At 42.7% G+C, this 21,901-nt stretch overlaps 1 protein-coding gene across 1 annotated transcript; it reads left to right on the top strand.

Annotated features, from left to right (window-relative positions):
• The first annotated feature begins 313 nt into the window (after positions 1-313).
• Positions 314-20,184, top strand: dmrt1 (doublesex and mab-3 related transcription factor 1). Its single transcript, XM_034542238.1, is given in 9 exon segments — positions 314-532; positions 1,774-1,936; positions 4,509-4,669; positions 7,101-7,121; positions 7,123-7,170; positions 7,172-7,186; positions 9,057-9,237; positions 13,032-13,034; positions 20,030-20,184. Coding segments are annotated over 9 exon segments (966 nt in total).
• The last annotated feature ends 1,717 nt before the right edge of the window (positions 20,185-21,901 follow it).

Genomic DNA, 21,901 nt, shown 5'->3' with positions numbered 1-21,901 from the left:
ATGAGCGGATGCCACTGTGCTGCCAGCTTTCTCCCACGCGTCCAGCTCGTTTCCTCCCACAGGGCGCAGCCGCAGGGGCGGGGAGGGAGGGCCGGGGAGGGCCGGTGACCTTACAGCCTCCGGCCTGGCACCAGCGCAGGGCTTTGACCATCCGAGCCTGCCCGGGGACCAACTCAGACATAGCTCCTAAACTCTGCTCCTTTTAGTGTGTGTGTGTGTGTGTGTGTGGGGGGGGTGTATAGGTTTAGCAATTTGCAACAGAATTGTTTTTGTTGTTGTTTTGTCGTTTTATTTCTTCCCTCCCACGCCAGCCATGAGCACGGACAAACAAGGCAAGCAGGTGCCGGAGTGCCCCGGGTCTCTGTCCCCACCCAAAGGCCAGAGACCCCCGAGGATGCCCAAGTGCTCCCGCTGTCGGAACCACGGCTACGTGTCCCCCCTGAAGGGACACAAGCGCTTCTGCAACTGGAGGGACTGCCAGTGTCCCAAATGTAAACTGATAGCCGAGAGGCAGCGAGTCATGGCGGCCCAGGTAACCGTTATCTTTTTTTTGTACTTTCTTGAGGTTTTAGCGCGCGACGGCCGTTAGCTTTGAGCCCGAGCTGTAGAAAAAAAAAACAAGCTACAAATGTCGTAAAAAAAAAATACGACACGTTAATTGTTTGATAACATTTCGATGTATGTTTGTTGTTATTTTTGTACTCTGTTTACATTCCTTGTTTATCCTCGATTTTTAACGTGTGTACTAACAAAGTCGCCTCTCGTTTTTGACCTAGCTAGCTAGCTAACGCGCACAGTTTACGGCACTTTAAACGGTTAAGCTAACGTGTTTTCTGACACGTTTTCCGAGTGTATTTGCACTCGTCGCTTACAGCCGACAGTTGATACAAAAATATTTTATTAAAAATAAATAGAGAAGCTACATTTTCTATATTTTAGTGGTCTTTTTTTGTAATTGTAGCTTTGAAGTAACTTCTTTAGGTTTTTTTCTTTTCTTTTTTTTTTCCAACGCCATTTTTTGGATAGGCTCCTTGATAGCTAGCTAGCTAGCTATGTTTTGAGATTAAGTAAAACTATTTACACATTTTTAAAACTATATACACGCTGGTGTATCGATAGATTATTAGATGGTAAGCCTACTTTATGTATTCCAATGTACATTTGACAGTAGCCAAGTCACATCAGTCAAAAACAACCAAACAAAAAACAAATAAATATGTATTTAATAGTGGTTAAATGAACTGAAACAAGGATCCAACCGAGGCTTTTATCTCCCGTTTTTTTTCTTCTTGATTAATGAAATTATTTGGTGTTGAAAACAGCAATTTTCCAGAGCCCAATGTGACATATTCAAATTTCCTTTAAATGTCCAATTGTAATACACCAACACCTCCCCAAGAGATTCAATTTACAATTTTATAAAAGTAGATGGAATCAAACAAATACTACAATTTAAATAGCCAGCATCAGAACATCTTTGGAATATTAGTATTAACATGACAAGAATATGGCTTTGTCTTACCCGTTTAATAGACTGCTTTGTTTTGTATTAAGACAACAATAAAGAACATTAAGAATTACAACACTCTTTTAAAAGCTAGTGGCTAAAGACAAGGTTATTATGGACCACATTCACGAGTAAATCTATGTATGTATGTATTACTATTTTATGTGTGCATTATCTTTGCATTATCAAACAGGTGAGTGTGTTCTGCAAAGTGATAAGTAGATCAGGTTAATGTTTATTTTTTTATTTCCTGTCCTCCCCTCCAGGTCGCCCTGAGGCGGCAGCAGGCTCAGGAAGAGGAGCTTGGGATTTGTAGTCCGGTGGCTCTGTCCGGTCCCGAGGTGATGGTGAAGAATGAAGCTGCGGCAGACTGCTTGTTCTCCGTGGAGGGACGAACCCCTTCACCAACCCCTTCTCTTGCGCTCACAGGTGAGTTATCGTTCACTGTGTCCAAACAACAGCTCTGGAAAATATGCTTAAAACATAAAGTGACGTCCACATTTATATATATATGCTGTATCTATGTATTCAGCATGCAAACACAGACAGATTTCCACACATAATTATCTATTTAAGGCAAAAATCTAGAAAAGCAGTATGAAGAGATAGTTTCTTTATACGTGTGCAACTAACAAAACACAGTTTTCTGAATCAAATGTACTCAAATCTAAATGTTTTTACAATAAGGAGTTTGTTTGGCCATATGGGGTCGTTATCACAGGACCTATGTAGATGCACACTAATCCATTATTTATTTTCAAAGATTTTATCTAAAAGCCTTAATCATTTTAAATATCAGTGATTTCTTTATCATTGATAAAAGACAGTAGACTTAACTTGCACTTTCTTTTCATTTTAATTTGAGAAACAATTAGAAGTAAATGTGAAATAAGGTTTTTATGAATCAATTAGTACATCGACGGTAGGTGTTTATTGATATATATATATATATATATATATATATATATATATATATATATATATGTATGTGTGTGTGTGTGGTTGTGTGTGACCGTGCCCTCGAATAACAAACACATTACCTTTTTAAGGTAATCGGCATTGCACCCAAAATAAAAAAACTATGAAGCATCCAGAATTAGAAGAAAATGGAAACTAGTTTCAGCACAAAAAAACCAAACTGGGAGCACCGTCCATTAGATGTACTAATCCGTCAGTTTATTATTATCTATAATTATTATTAATGTGCTTTGCAAATAGACGTTATGTAGTCGACTGTAAAAACAGTGTCTGTGAGTGTTTACATCAGAATATAAAGAACAGGAAGGACTTCAAACGACAGCGTGACGATCCATGAAATGATCAGTGCGCTGAGCATGAAAATCACCCGTTGATGGAGAAGAATGCGGTCCGATGAATTTCTCCTCTTTCCATCTCGTTGGAAAAAGCCCGGCCAACAAGCCGACACGAGAGATGCGTCACAATGCTCCTTATCTTCCAAACATTGTTGCATGATTTCACTTTTTGTTTGGTTTGAAATCTTTTTTTTTTTTTGGGGGGGGGGGGGGGGGGGGGGTGGGGGAGAAAAAGTGACTTTTCGGACAATCTTAACAGGAAGATTGTCGGTTATCAGCTTTCTAGAGACAGTTGAGGAAATCACTGTTATTTATCTTTTGACTTGTTTTACACATTTTTAGTTTAATGTTAAGGCAGCAAAGCCACATTCTGTTACATTGTTTACCTCGAAAGCACTTTTAAAAAGTGATTGTCTTTTTTTTTTCACTGTTATTGTAAAAACAATAAAACACCCAAAAGGTCCACAGGACAAGACAACCGTTGGATTGTATATATTGTGCATTTTTTCATACTTTTATATTAATATTTTACGTTTACTCCGTAACCTTGCTTGCTGCTACAACCACCCCCCCCCCGGGATGAATAAAGTATACTTTTATAGATATCGTCAAAAAGAGACATTTTCATGGGAAAATTAAAGTATATTTTGGTGGCAGCGGCATGAAAGGGCAGGTTGGCGGAGACGGACACAGATATGGTGTTCCCTGTCGGCCTGATAGCGAACGCGAGGAGGTGGAATACGACTCTTGGTCAAGGCTGCTCGTGTCTTCTTGCTCTGCGTGTTCTCTGCGAGAGTGAACTTTTTAAAAGTCTCTGGCTTGGCAACAGAGAGGAGGAAGAAAGAAAAAAAGAGCCGAGCTGGATAAAGGAGTCGAGCACTCTGCGATTCAGTGATGACAAGAAGCGGAACAGGGACAACAAATGTCATTATCTTTGGCGTCGGTGGTGCACACAGTGTCTTCATTGTGCGAGACCGAAAGGATCAGGGTCTGCCGGAGAAGAATGTGGCCTTGTTGATAAGGAAAAGAACAACGGATAATGAGTAATTGAATGATGATGATGATGATGATGAGGAGGATGAGGATGGTGGTCACACTTGTCCTGAGAGGGCAACCCACATTCCTGTAATCGTGATGGTGTGATGTGGTAGGTCTGACTTCAACAACACCTCCCACCTGCAGATGGTGCTGTTGATAGCCATTTGAGACGTGATGGAGACGACCAGAAAGATCTGGACAAGTTCAAGTCTTCTTCACGTTTCCTTTTTGTAGCGATTCCATCAAAAGATCTACTGCAAGCCGAATAATATCGAGATTTATTGGGGTTTTTTTCAGCATCAGCAAAGACTCGGCTGGGAAAAATAAAAAGCCTAAAAGTCAGCGTGAGCTTCATAATTCATAGTCAGTTTTACAAATGTACGTATTAATACAAGTTACTACTACTACTAATAATACATATTATTTGTATAGCGCTTTAAAAGGAACTCAAGGCACTTTACATATTAAAAACGGACACAATAGAAGCAAGAAAAATGTTACATAAGAGTAAGAAACAAAAACCAAAACATACTTCACTATAATTAGTACATAAATGCATCCACGTGTGATCCTCAAATCCACTTTTCTCGAGTACGATAATGGTCTGGAATCCTCTGAGTTGATCGTGCGTGTGTTGTTCCACGTTGCAGGCGGCCGCTCAGCGTTGTCCCCCAGCCCGTCAGCCGGTGCCCGGGCTCCTCACGCCGAGGGATCGTCAGACCTGCTGCTGGAGACGTCCTATTACAACTTCTACCCGCCGTCGCGCTACCCCACCTACTACGGAAACCTCTACAACTACCAGCAATACCAGGTGACTAGCAATGGCCGCTCTGCTGTTGGCTAATAACGGTCAGGGGGGCTCAAAGTCACATGCTGGTCCCGCCTGGTATGTGTGTGTACAACAACTCGAGGGAGAGTTTTAATTACAATACATCATCTTATTTAAATAATCCTGTTACCGCAAACATGACCTGTAACTTACGGTCAATATGGTACATGAATAATTTGGCACTAAACATGCCTAGAATATATATTTGGATAACAATATAACTTTATTGTTATAAAAGCCTTATGAACAATAAACCGGTATACAGCAGGAGGACGTGTGTGTGTGTGGGGGGGGGGGGGGGACTTAACATCGGAGCTGCTTCATGCCACAGAAACAGGAGATAAGCTGCTTAGCTGTGAATCACCTCAGCATGAACAAGGCTTACTTTCTATTACCTCGTCGGATGACTTGTCTCAGTAATATGAAACTCGCGTCGGTCGGCTGGAAGAGACGAACGGAGCAAAAGCATTTTGGGTTTCATTAAATCGTCTCGTCACACCAACAGCATTTGTCTCCGGAGTGACAAGTATTTAGAAAATCTTTGCTCGCTGTTTTGAAGGAGACTTGTGAGCCGACAAGTGCCATTGTATTAACCTGTAGTGAACATCTGGGCATCATCTGCGCTCACCTCCGTACAGGATAGTTGTTGTTGTGTAAACAAATCAAACTGTTATGGTGCCTTTTTAAATAAGTAGTATACCTCAAACACAGTCCAGTGTAGTCCTAGCCATGAGCTGAAGTGACCTCAAAGAAACTTTAAAGTTACGCCAAAGGAACTTTCATTTTGTGTTGTTTTTGGCGGTCCCTGTGGACGAAGGTGGTAGTGTTTCCGAGAGTCCCTTTTTAGAAAAGCTCTCATTTTACCACAGCGGGGTCTGACGGTCTGCTCTGCTCAGTCCTGGTTCTGGTTCTCTCGTGCCCCCCTTCCCTATACGGTGTCTGACCCGATAACGAGCATTGAGAATAACTATATATATATATATATAGAAACCTTCTCTCCGATGGTCGTTTACTTATGTTAATTGAATCCGTTTCACAACCAGTTAAAAGTTCCTCATAGTAACTTTAACTGTTGCTCTCTCCCCATATTTCTTTTCTTATAAAATACAATACAGTGAAGATATATATACTGTATATATAGGCAAAGCACAACATTATTATTATCAATCAATTTGAATGTTTCAATGAATTTATGAATATAAAATAACATTCATTGAAGACGAGCAACACATTTGAGAAGCTGGAGGGGTGGGGGGGGGGCACACTGATCACACTGATTTATGCTCGAATGTATCTCTATTGTGTCAAAATGGGATGAGCGTGTGCGTGACGCAGATTAGATCTATAACTCTCCAGGTGGATTGTTTTTTATGAACATTTGTCCACCCCTGCTCTCTCTCCTCTCCCCCCCCACCCTACCCCCCACCCCCAATAGCAACATCTAGTTTCGGGGTCACCGCCTCCGCTAACCTGGCGGCGCGCGGCACCGGAGCCTGAATTGCAAAGGTTAATGGTATTGTCTGTCGGCGGAGGAACACACCGCTTCGCCTCAGCGCCCGAAGGGCGGAAAGTGAGCACATTAATGCTAATCAGTTAGCCCCTTTAGCATAATTTAGCCATCCTCCTCTGTGATTTATGATATTTTTAGTGAAGATGTCAGGTATGAGAGGGAGCGACGTGCTACGGTTATTCAAAATCAGGGACTACTTTATCTAGTTTTTTTTTTTGCATGAAGAGCTGAGTATTCAATTGTGCCACAAACACACATTTCTAACTGGAAAGGTAAGTTTCTTTTATTTTATGAATTGGAATAATTCGCACTCATCATTCTTAACAAGTATACAATATATATATTTAAAGTCATTTTGCTCTCGAGCATCATGCCGTTAATGATAGAGTATCATTATAATGGGTGTATATAGTTAGTATTAATCTGCCATTATCTATTATTTTGCAAGTGCATCTGCAACTTACCATTATATTCTTAATTTATTGCTAGTTTTATTGACTAAAATACGAACGGTTAATACAAATAAAACAACTGTAAAAACATTAGGGTCAACGCATTATTATTCCGTACGATGCGACACCGACTTCCTGCAAGATCTCTATTCATCGTTTCATCATCAGTCACGTTTTGCACCGATTACTTTGCTATGACAGTAGATGGTTTGCAGAAGATGTCGGTTTTGAATCCGTGTGAATGTCGTAAACAATAAAATAAACATTTCCTTTAAAATCCCGACCCATCGTTCTAATCTTAACAATCAGTGATTATCATCAATAAAGTGATCTGCAGGTCTTGAGCTCTTCACGCTACTAAATCAAAACCCACCGCAAGTTATCAGCGTGAGGCCATCTACCTCCTCTCTCTCCTCCGCTGTGCACTCAGTGGTGCTCGGCCGCCATGCAGGTGGAGGGTGATAATATAAGGGTGGCGTAGAGCTTCCAGACAGGAGATGGTGCCAGATAAGAAGACCCGGGGGCCCTCTCAGGGAGGTAAGGAAGCCCCCCATGGAGTCTGCAGGTTAGCCCTCGAGTGGAGAGGAAGGACTCGTGTTCTTTTCCGAGGTCTGAGGGTCTTAATCCATGAAGTGTTTCCATCAGGTTTTTCTACGCATCTGACATCTGCGTGTGCAAGAACGCCTCCTTAGAATTGATCTCAAGCACAAATTTAATTCCTTAAAGATGCAGATGTGCTGTCGGATGCGCTGCTTCCGCCTCTCTGATAACACAAAACACAAGGTTCATATCTTGGTTGTTCAGTGAAACGTAAGATTTGAATTCTCTTTTTCTTTTTTGGAAACGACTGAACGGTGACTCACACAAGGCAAGCTGGTGGTGTAGAAATGAAGCCTCTTAATCAATTGTATGAGGTCCAGAAGGCAATATGTCAACAACAACACAAAACAACATTACTGCGGGGAGCTCTGTGTATTTTTTTTGTAGCATATCTGAAGTGATGGACACTCCCGGGAAAACTGGTATTGCTTTGGCCTTTGGCTGTTTGGAGGAGGGGAGTAATAGACTCACCTTTTTAGAGCTGTTTCCAGATGATGTTACCCGACTGGTTCGGTGTTGCTATAATTCACTGGGAGACCCATGACCCGCCCTGAAGAGGGGACAGTACTGTAAGAGAGGGGTCTCGAAGCTTCGCCTTCCCCTTGACCGCCTCCCCCTTTTCCAGAGCGCCACGTCACGCAGGCCGCGAAAGACAATCTGTGATTGATGTCTTTTTTTTTAAAAATGGTTAATGCTCGGAATGGATAGTTGGAAAAGGGGGATAAGAATACGGATCGAATGGTTCAACGCCTCTGCGAAGCTATACATTATAGGTAAAATAGTGATCGCATTGAGAAAGGCATCAAATTGTCAGTTTAAGCAAGTTGCTCCGTGTGGATCTGCCTGGGAACCTTTTTCTAGAAGCCACTTTAGTTTTCCGCTGTATGTGTTCCTGCACGTTCAAGACTCCAGTTGCGATCTATATTGTATTTTTCACGGCCTAATACAAGAGCAGAGTGTAGTTTAAATAACAGTTTATAAAGCTGTCGCGGAGTTGATGGTGTGGACAATACGGGTGACGAATTACGGGGCTGACAGGAATCAAATTCCACAAAAGTGAAAGTGAAAACCCTCCGCGAGGGGCGGCCTCGTTTTCCCGAGGACCGGAGAAAGCCGGCGCTTCGTGTCGCAGCCCGTTTTTTTTGTAACACCTAAAGGAGTTGTTTTATTTAGTTGACCTTTTGACCGACCTTTCTACCATCAGCTGTCCACCTTCAAATGAGGCAAAGATGGCGTCACCTACGTCTAAGAAGCCACCGTAGACGTTGAAGTATTTGCTTAAAAAACGCTGATTTTTCTGCTCAAAAGAAGGAAGCCGGTGTTGAATTGCTCTCGCTTGCTTCGCTTGATATTCTCCTCTGCTGTGATATGTTTTGTGGCTCCTTTGGGACCCACGATCACCTCGTATGACACACAACCGGCAAGCAGCACGCGATTAAACACGGCGGAGCTTCCCCTCAGTATCTCAGACAGAGAATCAAACGTTATTATGAAAAAAAAGGAATGGGCATCACTGTAATTTGACAAACGTTCTCTTCCAGCTTTGAAGATTTGTTGCCGTTTGTTCATTTGTGATATTAAATATGTGAAGATTTTTGGATTGTTGATCAGACGAAACAAAACATTTAATGACATCACCTTGTGTTTTAGACGTGGCGATCTACTCCAGTGAGAGGAGAACCTCAGAGCTAACCCTGACGTTACCTCGCTAACAGCCCCCTCAGGACTCTGGCGATGAGGACGTTGTATCTCCAGCATATTGAGGCGAACGTTTCTTCCTTTTTGTGTGTCGTCTTGTGCGAAGCAGATGCCTCACGCCGACGGCCGCCTGTCCAGCCACAACGTGTCCTCTCAGTACCGCATGCATTCCTACTACCCAGCAGCCACCTACCTGACTCAAGGCCTGGGCTCCACCGCCTGTGTGCCGCCCCTCTTCAGCCTGGACGACAACAACAACAACATCAACTGCTCTGAGGCCATGGCAGCCTGTGAGTGACACACAGAAACACACTCACACACACACACACACACACACATCTCAAGCCTCATAAAGCTCTACCCAGACTTTATCAACTGTGTGCTTAAATACATTCAAGGGAGGATTGCACTCGAGTCAAGAGCGCCGTAAAACATGTAAGATGAAATTCATCTAAAGTGAAGCCTTTTCACTTTTACTGTGTACTTACTTCTTTACTTCAAATGCACAACTTTGTGCGTCCAGTTGAATTCACGTGTTGAATTTCCACAATCAGCTTTACTTGTGTAAAATGTGTCGCTAATATGAAGCCGTCACAGAAAAAGCAATACATTTTAAAACCACCACAAAACCGTCGAAGACAAGACTGTTGTTGTTGTGGTGGTTGTTGTTGTTTAAAGACGACGTAGATCTGATCTCTGGCACTCCGCACCATCTGAGATTGGAATCTCGAGCCTTCGGGCCCGCCTGGGATTTTCTGCCCTTTTCTCGGTCGCTGCGAATGTGGGTAAATCAGATTGTGCGCGTTGCTTAATGCGTTCAATAAAGTATTTGTGGGAAACCCTGCGAGGAATGTGCGTCGGTGCACGATGAGAGAGCGAGATAAGAGCAGGGAGGGGGGGGTTAAAAAAAAAGATCCTGCACATCGCTTGAGATGCATACTGGGGTTTGATTGGCGGTTTTGGGTGCACCCCGGGAAAGATGAATACGTTTTAAATTTGCAATTCTCTCTCTCTCTCTCTCTCTCTCGTACGTAAAGTTATGTGTGTGTGTGTGTGTGTTTTTTTTTTTTTGGTCAGCGAAACGTGTCAAAAATGAGCTAAAGAGGAACAACATTGAATGTTGCAATTCGCTGCTCGCATGTTTACAAAGTTGCCCCTTTGATGGCTACTCTGTTTTAAAGGGACAGTACGCATGGCGTCATCTTGACCCCCCCCCTCCCCTGTCTTGAATGAGTTGTGATGGACAGGCGACGCGGGGGTCCTGTTGGTCATCGCGTGTCACACTTTTTGTTTCTTTTAAAAACACGACAAAAAAAACAAAAAAAAACACCCAAGCATAAAACTAGAAGTACATTTTTCTTCTCATGAATTGAAGGATGAAGTTGTTGAAGAACAATGTTTTTTTGTCTATTATTACTCATTTATGACGAGCGTCACGGGCACAACGTCAACATCCTTCTTTCAGTGAACCAGACTGCTGACAACCACCAGCATCACACACCTGAAGACCCCCCCTCCCTCCCCCCTCCCGCATCTTCCTCATTAGTTCATGACTTTCACCTGTACGTTTCCTATGAGGGTCTCCATGCTCCATTACAACACTCTTCTCCGCGGGTGGTCCCCACATTTGGCGTCGACTCTGTTTTATTTCCGGGCTTGTGACCCTTTTTAAAAGGACACAAGTTACGTAATTTTGTGAATTTTGTATATATTTCATTCTTAAATGTTTATACAATAGAGAAAGTCTTTTGGGAATCGTCTTCCTTCAGTCTCTGTGGTGGATTGTCCCTCTTACATCTATTCTGTGAAACAGGTAAAAAAATATTAAAACAAAATGAATCTTAACAGACATAAAGAGTTTCCTCCTTTTGATTTTGCATCTATTACAACTTGGAGACACTTACAACAATAATACTTTTGAATCATCCATCTTTTGAGTCATTGAGGGGTAAGTTTATCCTGTATTTCATAAGAATTACACTAGAAATATGTTTTTTTCTTTCTACTTGCGTTTCTACTTGTTTTACCCCCATTAGCATCTCAGAGGTGTATCTTTGCTTTTCTTTGTGTACTTTGTGTACTTTGTGTACTTTGTGTACTTTGTGTGTGTGTGTGTGTGTGTGTGTGTGTGTGTGTGTGTGTGTGTGTGTGTGTGTGTGTGTGTGTGTGTGTGTGTGTGTGTGTGTGTGTGTGTGTGTGTGTGTGTGTGTGTGTGTGTGTGTGTGTGTGTGTGTGTGTGTGTGTGTGTGTGTGTGTGTGTGTCGTATCTAAACGGGAGGCTTCCACCGTCTGAAGAGGAACTTCTCTAAGAGCCTCTTGTGTCGAACGAGCCCTTCCCCTCGCCTGAAGGGTTTAGTCCTGCGCCGCCGTGTCCTTGATGTGGTTCCACTCCGTGTCTTATCAGCCGGGTTTAAATCACCCTGCGTAGTTAGAAGCATGTTGTTCTTGTGAGCTTCACATAATGAACTCCTTATCTGAACTAATAGGGCGCTGTAGCTTTTCTACTTTATTTCTATATTATTGGCGTCCGATTTACTGTATTTCACATTTAAAAGCACCTCATATTCTCTGTTTTTGAAGATGAATACAAACCTTTGGGTGCGGATTCGGGCTGCAACTGACTAATTTAAATTAACTATTATTCTGTCAATCATTTCTTTGAGTCAAGACTGAAATCTGCAAATATTTACATTTGAGAAGCTGTAACAAATTAGTTTTTTTGGGGCAATTTTTTGTGATTGATTGATCATCAAAATAGCTTCTGATTTAATATTCTGATCAATCTACGAATTGACTAATTTCGAACTGTTGTTTTGAATAAAAACGAGTCGTTTTAAAGACTCAACGACCGATCGGTTAATTTACAGGTTTCCCTAAAAGTAAAGACGAGCAATATGATATCCGGAAAAAATATCCACGCCTCCTTTTTTTTTGTTGAATAATCCGTGAATTGTTTGGCTTTTTTTTCGCCCGAACACGTCGTGAACCCTCTCCGGGGGGATCGTCCGCGAGGAGGAAGTAGCCGTGAGCGACCGGCGCCTACCGGCCCTCCTCCCCGTCTACCTGGCTGCCAAGCGGCGGGCCCCCCCGTCAGATTTATCTCCCTCCCCAGGATACGGCTAATCAGTTGGCCAAATACAGAGATCCAAATAACCTTCAGGAGTGCCACGCTGTCCTTTCCCCTCCTCCTCAGTCCCCCCCCCCCCCTCCCCCTCCCCCTCCCGCTGTCTCCGCAAAATTGCCTTCTGGAGTTAGTGAGCGGGAACAGTTAAGATTTACAAACAATGATGAAGCTTGTCATGCGTCTTTCTCCATCCGTCACGGCGGGCCGGGCGGCGCTGTGGGTAGAGCCGTCCCGGTGTTCTTCATAAAAGCCAGCTCGCTGTGAAATACGCCCCCGGCCCGGCCTGTTTACTGCCCCCCCCCCACCCCCTCCCGGCCCCCCTGCCACCGTAAATCGCCGAGCGGGGAGGCGACGGCGCAGTCCATCAAACTCCCCCCCCCCCCCCACCACCCTTTTTCTCCTCCATATATATATTTATATATATATTTACACACCCAGAGACACACGCTGCTTCTCCACTAGCACCCCGCCCCTCGCTTGTTCACCAGGAGGCTCAGATGAGCTTCCCCGAGAGAGTTATGGTTGTTTCAGTCTCACCGGAGGTGTTTACGCTCTCTCTCTCTCTCTCTCTCTCTCTCTCTCTCTCTCTCTTTCGTGTCCTTGTCGGGATTTTTTTTATTTTTTTATTCAAAACTGCGCAAAGTTTGTTTGCACAGCAACTTTATTTTTCACGTTCTTCTTCTTCTTCTTCTTTTTTTAGAGAACAAGATTTATACTAACGTCAGACCTCCGCCGCTCTGTTGTTTTGTTATATTGGTGTCAGCGCGGCGCGCGTACAGTAATTTAAATGCAAATCAGATTGTTGAGGTATTGCAGATGTTAATCCCGCTAATCGATAGACCCGTGTGAGCCCATTAAGTTAGAAATCCATTACTATCTTTCTAGATGATATTCTATTGATTTCCTTCTCGCTTCAATCTATACGGTACTGTACACCGGAGTGAGTTACTGCGTACAAAGCCGGTCGTTTCGGGTTCTTCTCCCCCCTCCCTCCCCCCCGACCTCCTCTTGAGAACAAAAAAGAGAGAGATTGCCGTCACTAAGTTTCTTTTGTTTCGTGTGTAAAATGGGATTTACCTGCTTTCAGATCAGATTACTTCGAACACACACACACACACACACACGTCAACAGTTAAGGAAGTCCTTTTACACACGTACTTGAACACACACACACACACTTGAGGCCACACTCATTCTGGTGATGTCTAAAAGGCCTCTCACTCTTTTGGGGATTTATTTAAACCCCCGGAGAAAAAAAAACGAATCGGCACTTCCGACCTCGAGAGGTGACCTCCTTCTAAGGAAGTGCCGTTTCATGTCGTGTAGCGGTGAACGCGTAGCAGCGAGAACATCGCTCGCCTTCACTACGCGAGGAGAGACCAGGAGACCGTTGGTTTGCGGCGTAATGTCACGTTGTGGTACCTCCAAGTATGAGAGAACTCAGACACACGCATGTAAATCACAATGATTTATACACACAGTCTATATATCATAATCGTCTAGAAATATGACATTTTCAGCCAAAATCTATGCGCGGTTTGAACCCTTGGGATACATGTTGGAATACGTTTTCATTACACTACCAATAGTTAAACAAAAACCTTTTAAGATAGGATTGTTCCAGTCGGCTAACTAACATCTCCCCGACACATGAATGCATTTGGTTTGAGGCAGTGACTCTTTTCAACCTGTAAATAAGAGCCAGCAGCAGAGAAAGTGACCCTGCAGGGGGGGTTGATTGAGTGCGTCTCCTGGCTCTTTTGGTTACAGTGGGTAGAAGTCCTGTGTGGCCCTTCAGAGTGTGCTTCTTCCCCCCCTGCTGTGCCGCTAAGTGCCCTGAAAGCCTGCAGGGGGCCCCGTGGAGCGGGCTAAATACCGGTGTAATTGTCTGCTCGTGGGCACAAGCACCGGTGTAATGTGTTGTACAACACCACCATTAACCGGGCCTGGGGCTGTACGCATTAAAAGGGCCGGGGCGGCGTGGTTTATGTCCTCTTCACCTCACTCTATTTCTCTCTCTCTCTCTCTCTCACTCTCTCTCTCACACTGTCCAGCTGTGAGGGTCCTGAAAGGAAATGAAACGTGATTCTATTAACTTCTGAGTACCTCCCCCCTTCCTTATTTCGGCAACAAACAAAAAAAGTGTATCGGAATTAAGATTTATTTTAAAATTAAAATAAACATTGGATATCTTCCTCAAATGTTTAGAACGTGTATCGGAAATTAACGGCGAGGGACGAATATTTATTAAAAAAAATTAAAATAAACATCGGATGTCTGCTGATTTTAATTGTTTTGCACGTAAAGAAAGTCCCAGTTTGTCGTAGATTTTGTTGCAGTAATATTTTAGTTTTTGTGTGAAACGCGGCGGGTTTTCCTCGGGCTAACCGGCTAACGTAACTTTTTATCTATCTTCCCCAAACGTTTAGAACGTGTATCGGAAATTAACGGCGAGGGACGAATATTTATTTAAAAAAATTAAAATAAACATCGGATGTCTGCCAATTTTAATTGTTTTGCACGTAAAGAAAGTCCCAGTTTGTCGTAGATTTTGTTGCGGTAACATTTTAGTTTTTGTGTGAAACGCGGCGGGTTTTCCTCGTGCTAACCGGCTAACGTAACTTTTTATCTATCTTCCCCAAACGTTTAGAATAGAAGAACCGGAACGTTTCTGGTTACGAAATACAACGAGCTTTATCGTTCACATATTTAACCACAGGTTGTTTTTTTTAACGACAAAAAGAGACTTTCTCGACGTGCAAAATTATCTTCTTTTTTTTTTTTTATTGACAAAACGTCATATTTGTACAATACACAGACAGTTGCCCCCAAAACATCTGATTGGTTGAACTTTTTGAGCTACAGTCGTTGCATCACAAGCTAAAACCTTCATATGTTTGTATACTTACAGGTGGTAATGTGGAGCTGTATATATCCTTAAAATAAAGGCTAGAATTAATGTGAAAGAATAGGCATTAAGATGCAATGCTAATTAAATAAAAATGAAATGCAATTAATAACACTATTATGGGAAGTAAAAGATAACTGCTATATTATTTTCTTCTAGGTTGAGAAAGAAAATGTAGATTTTAGATTACTTGGAGTAACATCTTAACTAACTGGAGGGGGGGTGCTTCACTGCAGGTTTACCACAGAGTATCTACATCTCTATGTAAAATACTTCACACACACGGAGTGGATGTTGTTGTCTCTGTTTCAGGCTAACTGGGCCAGTTCCGGTGCTTTCCTACCTAATCGTGCTCTCTCTGAGTGACGGATGGCGTCGCCGTCGGATAAGCGAGCAGCACGCCGTCCTCCTCCTTTCCACAGCGACATATATATATTTATATATATATTTCACTCCTGTGTCCTTTTGCTTTAGCATTTATTTTTTCTCTTACCTCTGTCGACTCGCAATGCGCAACGACTCCCCACCCCCGCACGTATATCGATCGATCGGGCGCCGCCCTCAGCTCATTATTGCATATCCATAACTTTTCGACTGACAGGCCATTTTGTGAGTTGATGAGGCACAGTCGCCGAAATGGAGATTTAGCGTGGCGACGGGGGCGGGGGAAGGGGGGTCGTGTCACGCCTCTCTCCGGCGGTCGTCTTCATCGGGGACAGATTGGTTAACAATGCGGGAGCAAAGGTTCCTCTCGGCTTTAATTAGCCTTTGACCCCCTTCATCTGCGCCATGAAAGAACGAGAAGATTGTGAACGTAGATATTTTAGGATACGCAGCCGCGTGTGTCTTTGACGTTTTTTTCGTTTATGCCACGTTTAGAAATTAAGTTGCGTGTCGTTTTTTAAACCAAGTAGAGGTGGCAAAGGCGGTCGCTTTGGTCACCGTGTGCAGATATTCGTGGTCCCCAGAGGAGGAATTGAGGATCTCTGCCAGGAGGTTTTAAACGTGGACGACATTAGTGGTTCAGGGTGAAACGGCCCCCACGGCTGTTGGATGCACACCGTGCATTTATTAGGTGCTTTATTTAGTGTTTTATTCATCTAAAAGTTGGATTTCTTTACTCGAAACTGTAAAATAGTTAGACTGAGCATGTCGGCAAAACTAAAAACTAAAACATAAGAGACAAAGCACTCGTTTAAGATGATTGCTTTGGTTAAATATTGACCAAAAGATGGTGGAGTGTATCTATTTTTTTACGGCGTCGGTGACTCCGTGAGAGGACCTGAACGTGAGGGTGAAGGTCTGCGGCTGTGAACATCAGCCTGAGTGGCAGGAGCCGCCACTGTTCAGTGCTCAGTATTTAAAGCCTGTCTGACTCTCTTGACGGGAGTTTTCTGGGCCATTAAGTCACGCCCCGCCCCCCTGGAGAGGGGAGCGTCCTCAGTTGGGCACCCGGGGGTGGGGGCCTCATCTCACACTGGCTAAAATGACACAGCTCGTATCATTTTAATGGGAGCCATTTAATCCCAGGCCAACCTTGTCATGTGACAGGCCACTCTTCATTCTTGAAGATTGAATTTTTCCGTTCCCGTGGCGATAGCCTCCACTAAGTGTTCCCGTTGCCCCCCCCCCCCCCCCCCCCTGGACAGCACTGGCGAATTATCACGGTTCGTGCATTGCATATTGTCTGAGACCGCGTTTAATAATCCCTTTTTAATAAGTGAACGAGACCGACTCTTCTGATTGTGTTTCATGCACCAAATGGTAAATAAAGGGCTCGGTGTAAATGTTGAATAAAATACAAAAAAATTAGTTTTTTGTCACGGTAACCTTTGACCTCACGAAACCCATTTTTGGGCTATGATTCAAGAATTCGTATGCTATTTATGACAAACAGGATAACATGATGACATTTAGCATGCATCTACATGTAAACAACCGCAAGACAAATAATTGTTATTTATTTAATTTCCTTCAAATTTCGATATCTTTTTTTTGGGGGGGGGGGGGGTTTCAGACCGAGACGTTTTTGGTTGGATTTTAACAGGGTTTTTTTTGCCCCTTTTTTTTAATTATTATTTTTTTAATTTCTTTTCAATTAAACAAAAGTCGCAGCCCTTTTAAATGAGTCTAATGAGTCATTCATTCCGCGTAATCCTTTTTTCAGTTTATTTCTAAATTTTGTGAATTTTGACCCGAGTGAACAGAGAAGACATTGAAGTAATAATACATTAATATAGAATTATCGTCAATGCAAAAAGTTCTTCTAGAAACTTCAGCCACTCACATCTCTTACAATTCAATGCAGTGTGTGTGTGTGTGTGCATACAGCCCTGTGTGTGTGTGTGTGTGTGTGTGTTTACTTAAGTGTTATCTACCCCTATGACCCTTGTGTACGGGGGCTGAGTGTCGAGTATGGAGCTTATCCTCGCCGCATCGGACTGAATTACCGTCTCTCCGCTCACATCTGGGCTTTTGTTCCCGTCTTTTGGCAGCAGCAGAAATGATTGCTCCTTCATTCACCCCCTCCCTCCCTCCTTCCCTCCCTCCTTCCCTCCCTCCCTTCTCCTAACAGGACAAGTGGGAGTTTTTAAAAAAAAAGCTTCCTTTTGTTATTCCACACAAAGACTGTTTAATAGTTTTTGGAAATCTTATATAGAGTGCCGAGTGACGGGGGTGGTGGTGGGGAAGGGCAAAAGTTCATGCGGCAGAATAAACTCTCGTTACAAGCTTCTTTCTTTTCTTTTTTTTGTTGTATTACGCAACTCTTTGAGTTATTACCACTCGCTGCTTTATTATACACACAGCAGAGTTGTGTTATAACAACATGCTTCTTACTGCTCTTCCAAGGTGTCCAACATTGGAGATTTTAAAAAAAAGTCGACAACTTCTAACTAGAAGTGACTAGAAGACGTTGCTGCTTTAGGGTTGTATCGTTTTCCTGCGCGCCATATGAACTAAACAAACAAACAAACAAACAACAACACATTTTGTTTTTCTACAGTTACACCGGGGGGGGGGGATAGTGACAGCCAAGGACTTGATACTGCTTGGCTGCTTTTCTTCACTTAATATCATTGTATGTTTTATTTATTTTTAAACTAGCAATTTCAAATCATTAAATATGAGAAGAAAAAAAAACAGAAATATTGTCTTCATGAAACGGACAAATCAAAGAAAATTACACAAAACTGGAGTTGACAATAAAAGTAACTTGCATGTCGTTTAATTAGCATCCTCCTGAACAGGTGAACAGGTGCTCGACGTCTCTCCGGCGCTTTCGGCGACGTTAATCTGCGTCAAACCGGAGAGAGCGGAGGAACACGTGTACGTCGTGATTTAACGTCTTTTCCCCGGCCTTTTTAATTACGCCTTAACGGAGAATTAACAGCGAACTTGGGGGGGGAGGGGCTAATTCACCTCCTCCACCCACACGCCGTTATGGCTGTCGGGCCGCGGAGAGAGCCGGGCCGCACTTAGCTACACAAAACATCGCCGTTTAACGATCGGTTTGGAATCGGTGACAAACTGCAGACGGGGCAAAAAATTGGGAGTCCGAAACCAATCGTTTTGGGGGGGGGGGGGGAGAGAGTTAATGAGGAGAAAAATTACTCCTCCGTTGTTCCCCCTCCCACCGCTGCCGAGGAAGAAGGAGGGGAGGAGGGAGGGTGAGGGACGAGGAGGCGGATCGAGAAGCCCAGAGGATTCTGGGAAAAACACCGGACGTCGTGTGGATAGAAAAACTATTTATTTCTCTCGTGATCATCACCTTCTTCAGTTGTCTTGTTTTGTAGAACAACAATCCCAAAAATCCCCCCAAAAAAGGCTTAAATTTACAATTAAAATGTCTTAACACCGTTTTGGTCTCAGCCTCAACGTTGTTGTTTTTTTTAAGCAAAGTATCAAAATCTCGCATCAAATGTGTTTTTATATGTTCTTATTTATCGATTGGATAATTACTGATTTTAAATACTAAATTAACATAAAAGTATTAATATTAAATCGTATTGAGGCAAAGTTCTTGTGTTCAGACAATATTAAACTATTTTTGAGCTCTCCGGCTTCTTTTGATGAAATTTAGGATTTGTTATAAAAACAGAATCTCGGGTTTCATTCTGGCAACAAACAGAGAAAAAAATTGAAAATATTACGTGAATAATAAAAGCGTTCTTTGAAAAAATCATTGATTAATTTGCCGCATAACATTTCAGAAATACCGGAAGATATTAGCCGATTCATCGAAAATCAACACGCAGACAATAATTGACAAATTACCATTTTATTTTTTTTCAAGCAATAAAAAGCGAACAATCGATAGTTTCAGATCCTCAAACCAGGAGCGCCACGAGAGGTCTTCGTTATTAGCACCCGTGGGTGCTTTCACAGCTAACCAACACGACTTTTCTCCGCCTCGCTAACGTTATTTCTCCTCTCCTTCTTATTTACTCGCCTGATGGCACCGAGGAGTCTTTTTTTATTTGACGTGCCGCCGCGCGTCCTCGGGGAGAATATGAATTCATCATATTAACGACTGAGTATCCGAGGAAAGAAAAAAAAAGATTTGTTGCATCGATATACCTGAAAATGGGGAAATGAGAGATTTGAGGTTTAATTTACATTTACTTTACGAATACGTAGAAATACTTTACCGTAGTGTTTTGCATAATTAAAAAGTACATATTATCCTATATATTAATGGTATTTTAGCCGTTTGTGGTATAAAAAAAATTAAAAAATGTTGCTCTCGCATGGGGGCGGGACTTCCTGTGTCCATGCAAACCTATTTCACTTCCTGTGAAAGACGCCCGTTGGCGGGTGTGGTTCGGTAGAAAGAAAAATAGTTCCTGCACGAAACTGAGAGGATTCTGATTCCTCGAAGGAGACATTGATGTGTTTTTTCGGCGCTTTGATCACCACGAAAGGCCGTCATAATGCAGAGAAGGCGCACATCTCTACGGCGTCTCTCCATGTTTTTCACTTTGGGGTGAACCCTCGGGCTAACCTCCCCCAGTGGATCTCTGATGGGGTTTCTCTGGTCTCGTCCCTGCAGCCTTCTCACCCAGCAGCACCACCGCCGGTCACGACTCCACCATGACCTGCAGGTCCATCATGGTCAACTCGGACGTCAACAACGAGTGCGTCGGCGGAGGCGAGGCGCCGAACTTCGCCGTGGGCTCCATCATCGACGGCGACGGCACCAAATGAGACGAAAGCTAAGAGGGAAAAGACGTTCTCGCCAAACCCAAATTTCAGTGTCGCTGCAGGTTTCTCTCGTTTCCGATAACGTATATTCCTTGTTGTCGTTAATCGTAGTTTAGCGGTTGCGTAATGTTTGTTGAGGCCAGTTCAGCAGCATTCAAAGGTCTCTGAAATATCGAATTTAATACAAAAATACATGTTCAAGTTCACAAATAACGACATGCACATACTTGAGAAGCACCCTCCAGACTTTTAAAGACGACTAAACGACATAAACAAGTCTCTTGATTATTAATTATTCCAGACGGTGCTGTTGTGCATTTCTAAAGTTTTTTTTCTTTTCCCGTTGTTATTATTATTATTATTATCCAAACGATAAAGTGACACAAGGTTCAGAATAATGATATTAAAATCCTTCCTTAGCTCACGGTGCTGTGGACCAGCGCAGTTTCCCAACAGCGTGTTTAGTTAAATATTGGCGGACGATCTTTTAGACAATCAGAAGAAAGAAAATTTTGAGCTGAAAAAAACGTCTAGTTTAATTAGTTTAATACGTCAACGTTTTTAACCGGTTTTGTGAACCAGGAGACAAAGTTGAGCCCGGCCTCCCCAGGAAAACGCTGATTTGGTGATTTGCAGGTCAAAAGATGTCGAGGTCGAATAGAAACTGTGTGCGTCACTTGCGTAACCACGCCCACCAGTGATGTCACCCGCGTAAACCACACCCACCAGTGATGTCACCCGCGTAAACCACACCCACCAGTGATGTCACCCACGTTGACTTCAGATAACTATACTATAGCTTATCTTATAAATATATGAATATTACAATTAAGGTTTTGTTGAAACGCCCCAACAAATACTGTATTTTGGAGGCTGAGATTTTTATTTTTTTAAATATTTTTTTATTAATAGACCATTTTAAGATAATTTCTTCGGGATTCCTTAAATTAGTTTTTTAATACTTTTTGAAGACCAAATTGTGCCCAGATTTAATCCTCGATATCTTTTACCCTGCAACTCCAGAACAATCGGATCCATTTTGGTAAAAGATACTAAAGACTGCATGCATTGTCTCACCCCGGTATACATATATACACACACATATATATATATGAATAAATGCGTCCCTGAATAAAAGTTTAGAGAAGAAAACACGAGGCCGTGCGGCTGCAGGGTTAGCGGGGGAGAAACCCGGCAGGTCGGACATGAATCATGTTTCCCTGCGTTGGCGTGTGATGAGCACCGGCGGCTTATTTATGGCACAGATCCAGCGGGGCCATTGTTTATTCCACCGCATTTGCATGTCTATTGTATATTCAACCCCTTCGGTCCCGGTGTTTACACACTTTGTGGACAACAGCGGAGGCTCAGCAGCTGGATTTGTAGCAGCGATGCGTAGAGATGAAACTATTAGTTGAGTAATCCAGAAAGAAAAGAAAAAGAAAACAATTCCGAGAATCAGTTAATAATTTTTGAACATTTTATGGTTTTAGCTTGTGAAATGTTTGGATATCTTAAATGGAAGTAAATAGAATATCATTGTTTTAGTTTTTTTTTTTTTACTGTTGAGATGTCACCTTGAGATCTGGGTAATTGCCTCTCGAAAGCTTTATTGACCAATTAACTAATCAATTAATAAAAAAAAAAAAGGGGGAAAAGAATCAGCAGGTTAATTGATGATAAAAACAAAAAGAAGATAATTGTTGTGTTTTTTTTAACA

The sequence above is a fragment of the Cyclopterus lumpus genome, chromosome 9 (genome assembly GCF_009769545.1).
Source record: "Cyclopterus lumpus isolate fCycLum1 chromosome 9, fCycLum1.pri, whole genome shotgun sequence".
NCBI classification, from domain to species: domain Eukaryota; kingdom Metazoa; phylum Chordata; class Actinopteri; order Perciformes; family Cyclopteridae; genus Cyclopterus; species Cyclopterus lumpus.
Note: the sequence above shows the minus strand (reverse complement) of the source record. Positions and strands in the feature narration are given on the sequence as shown.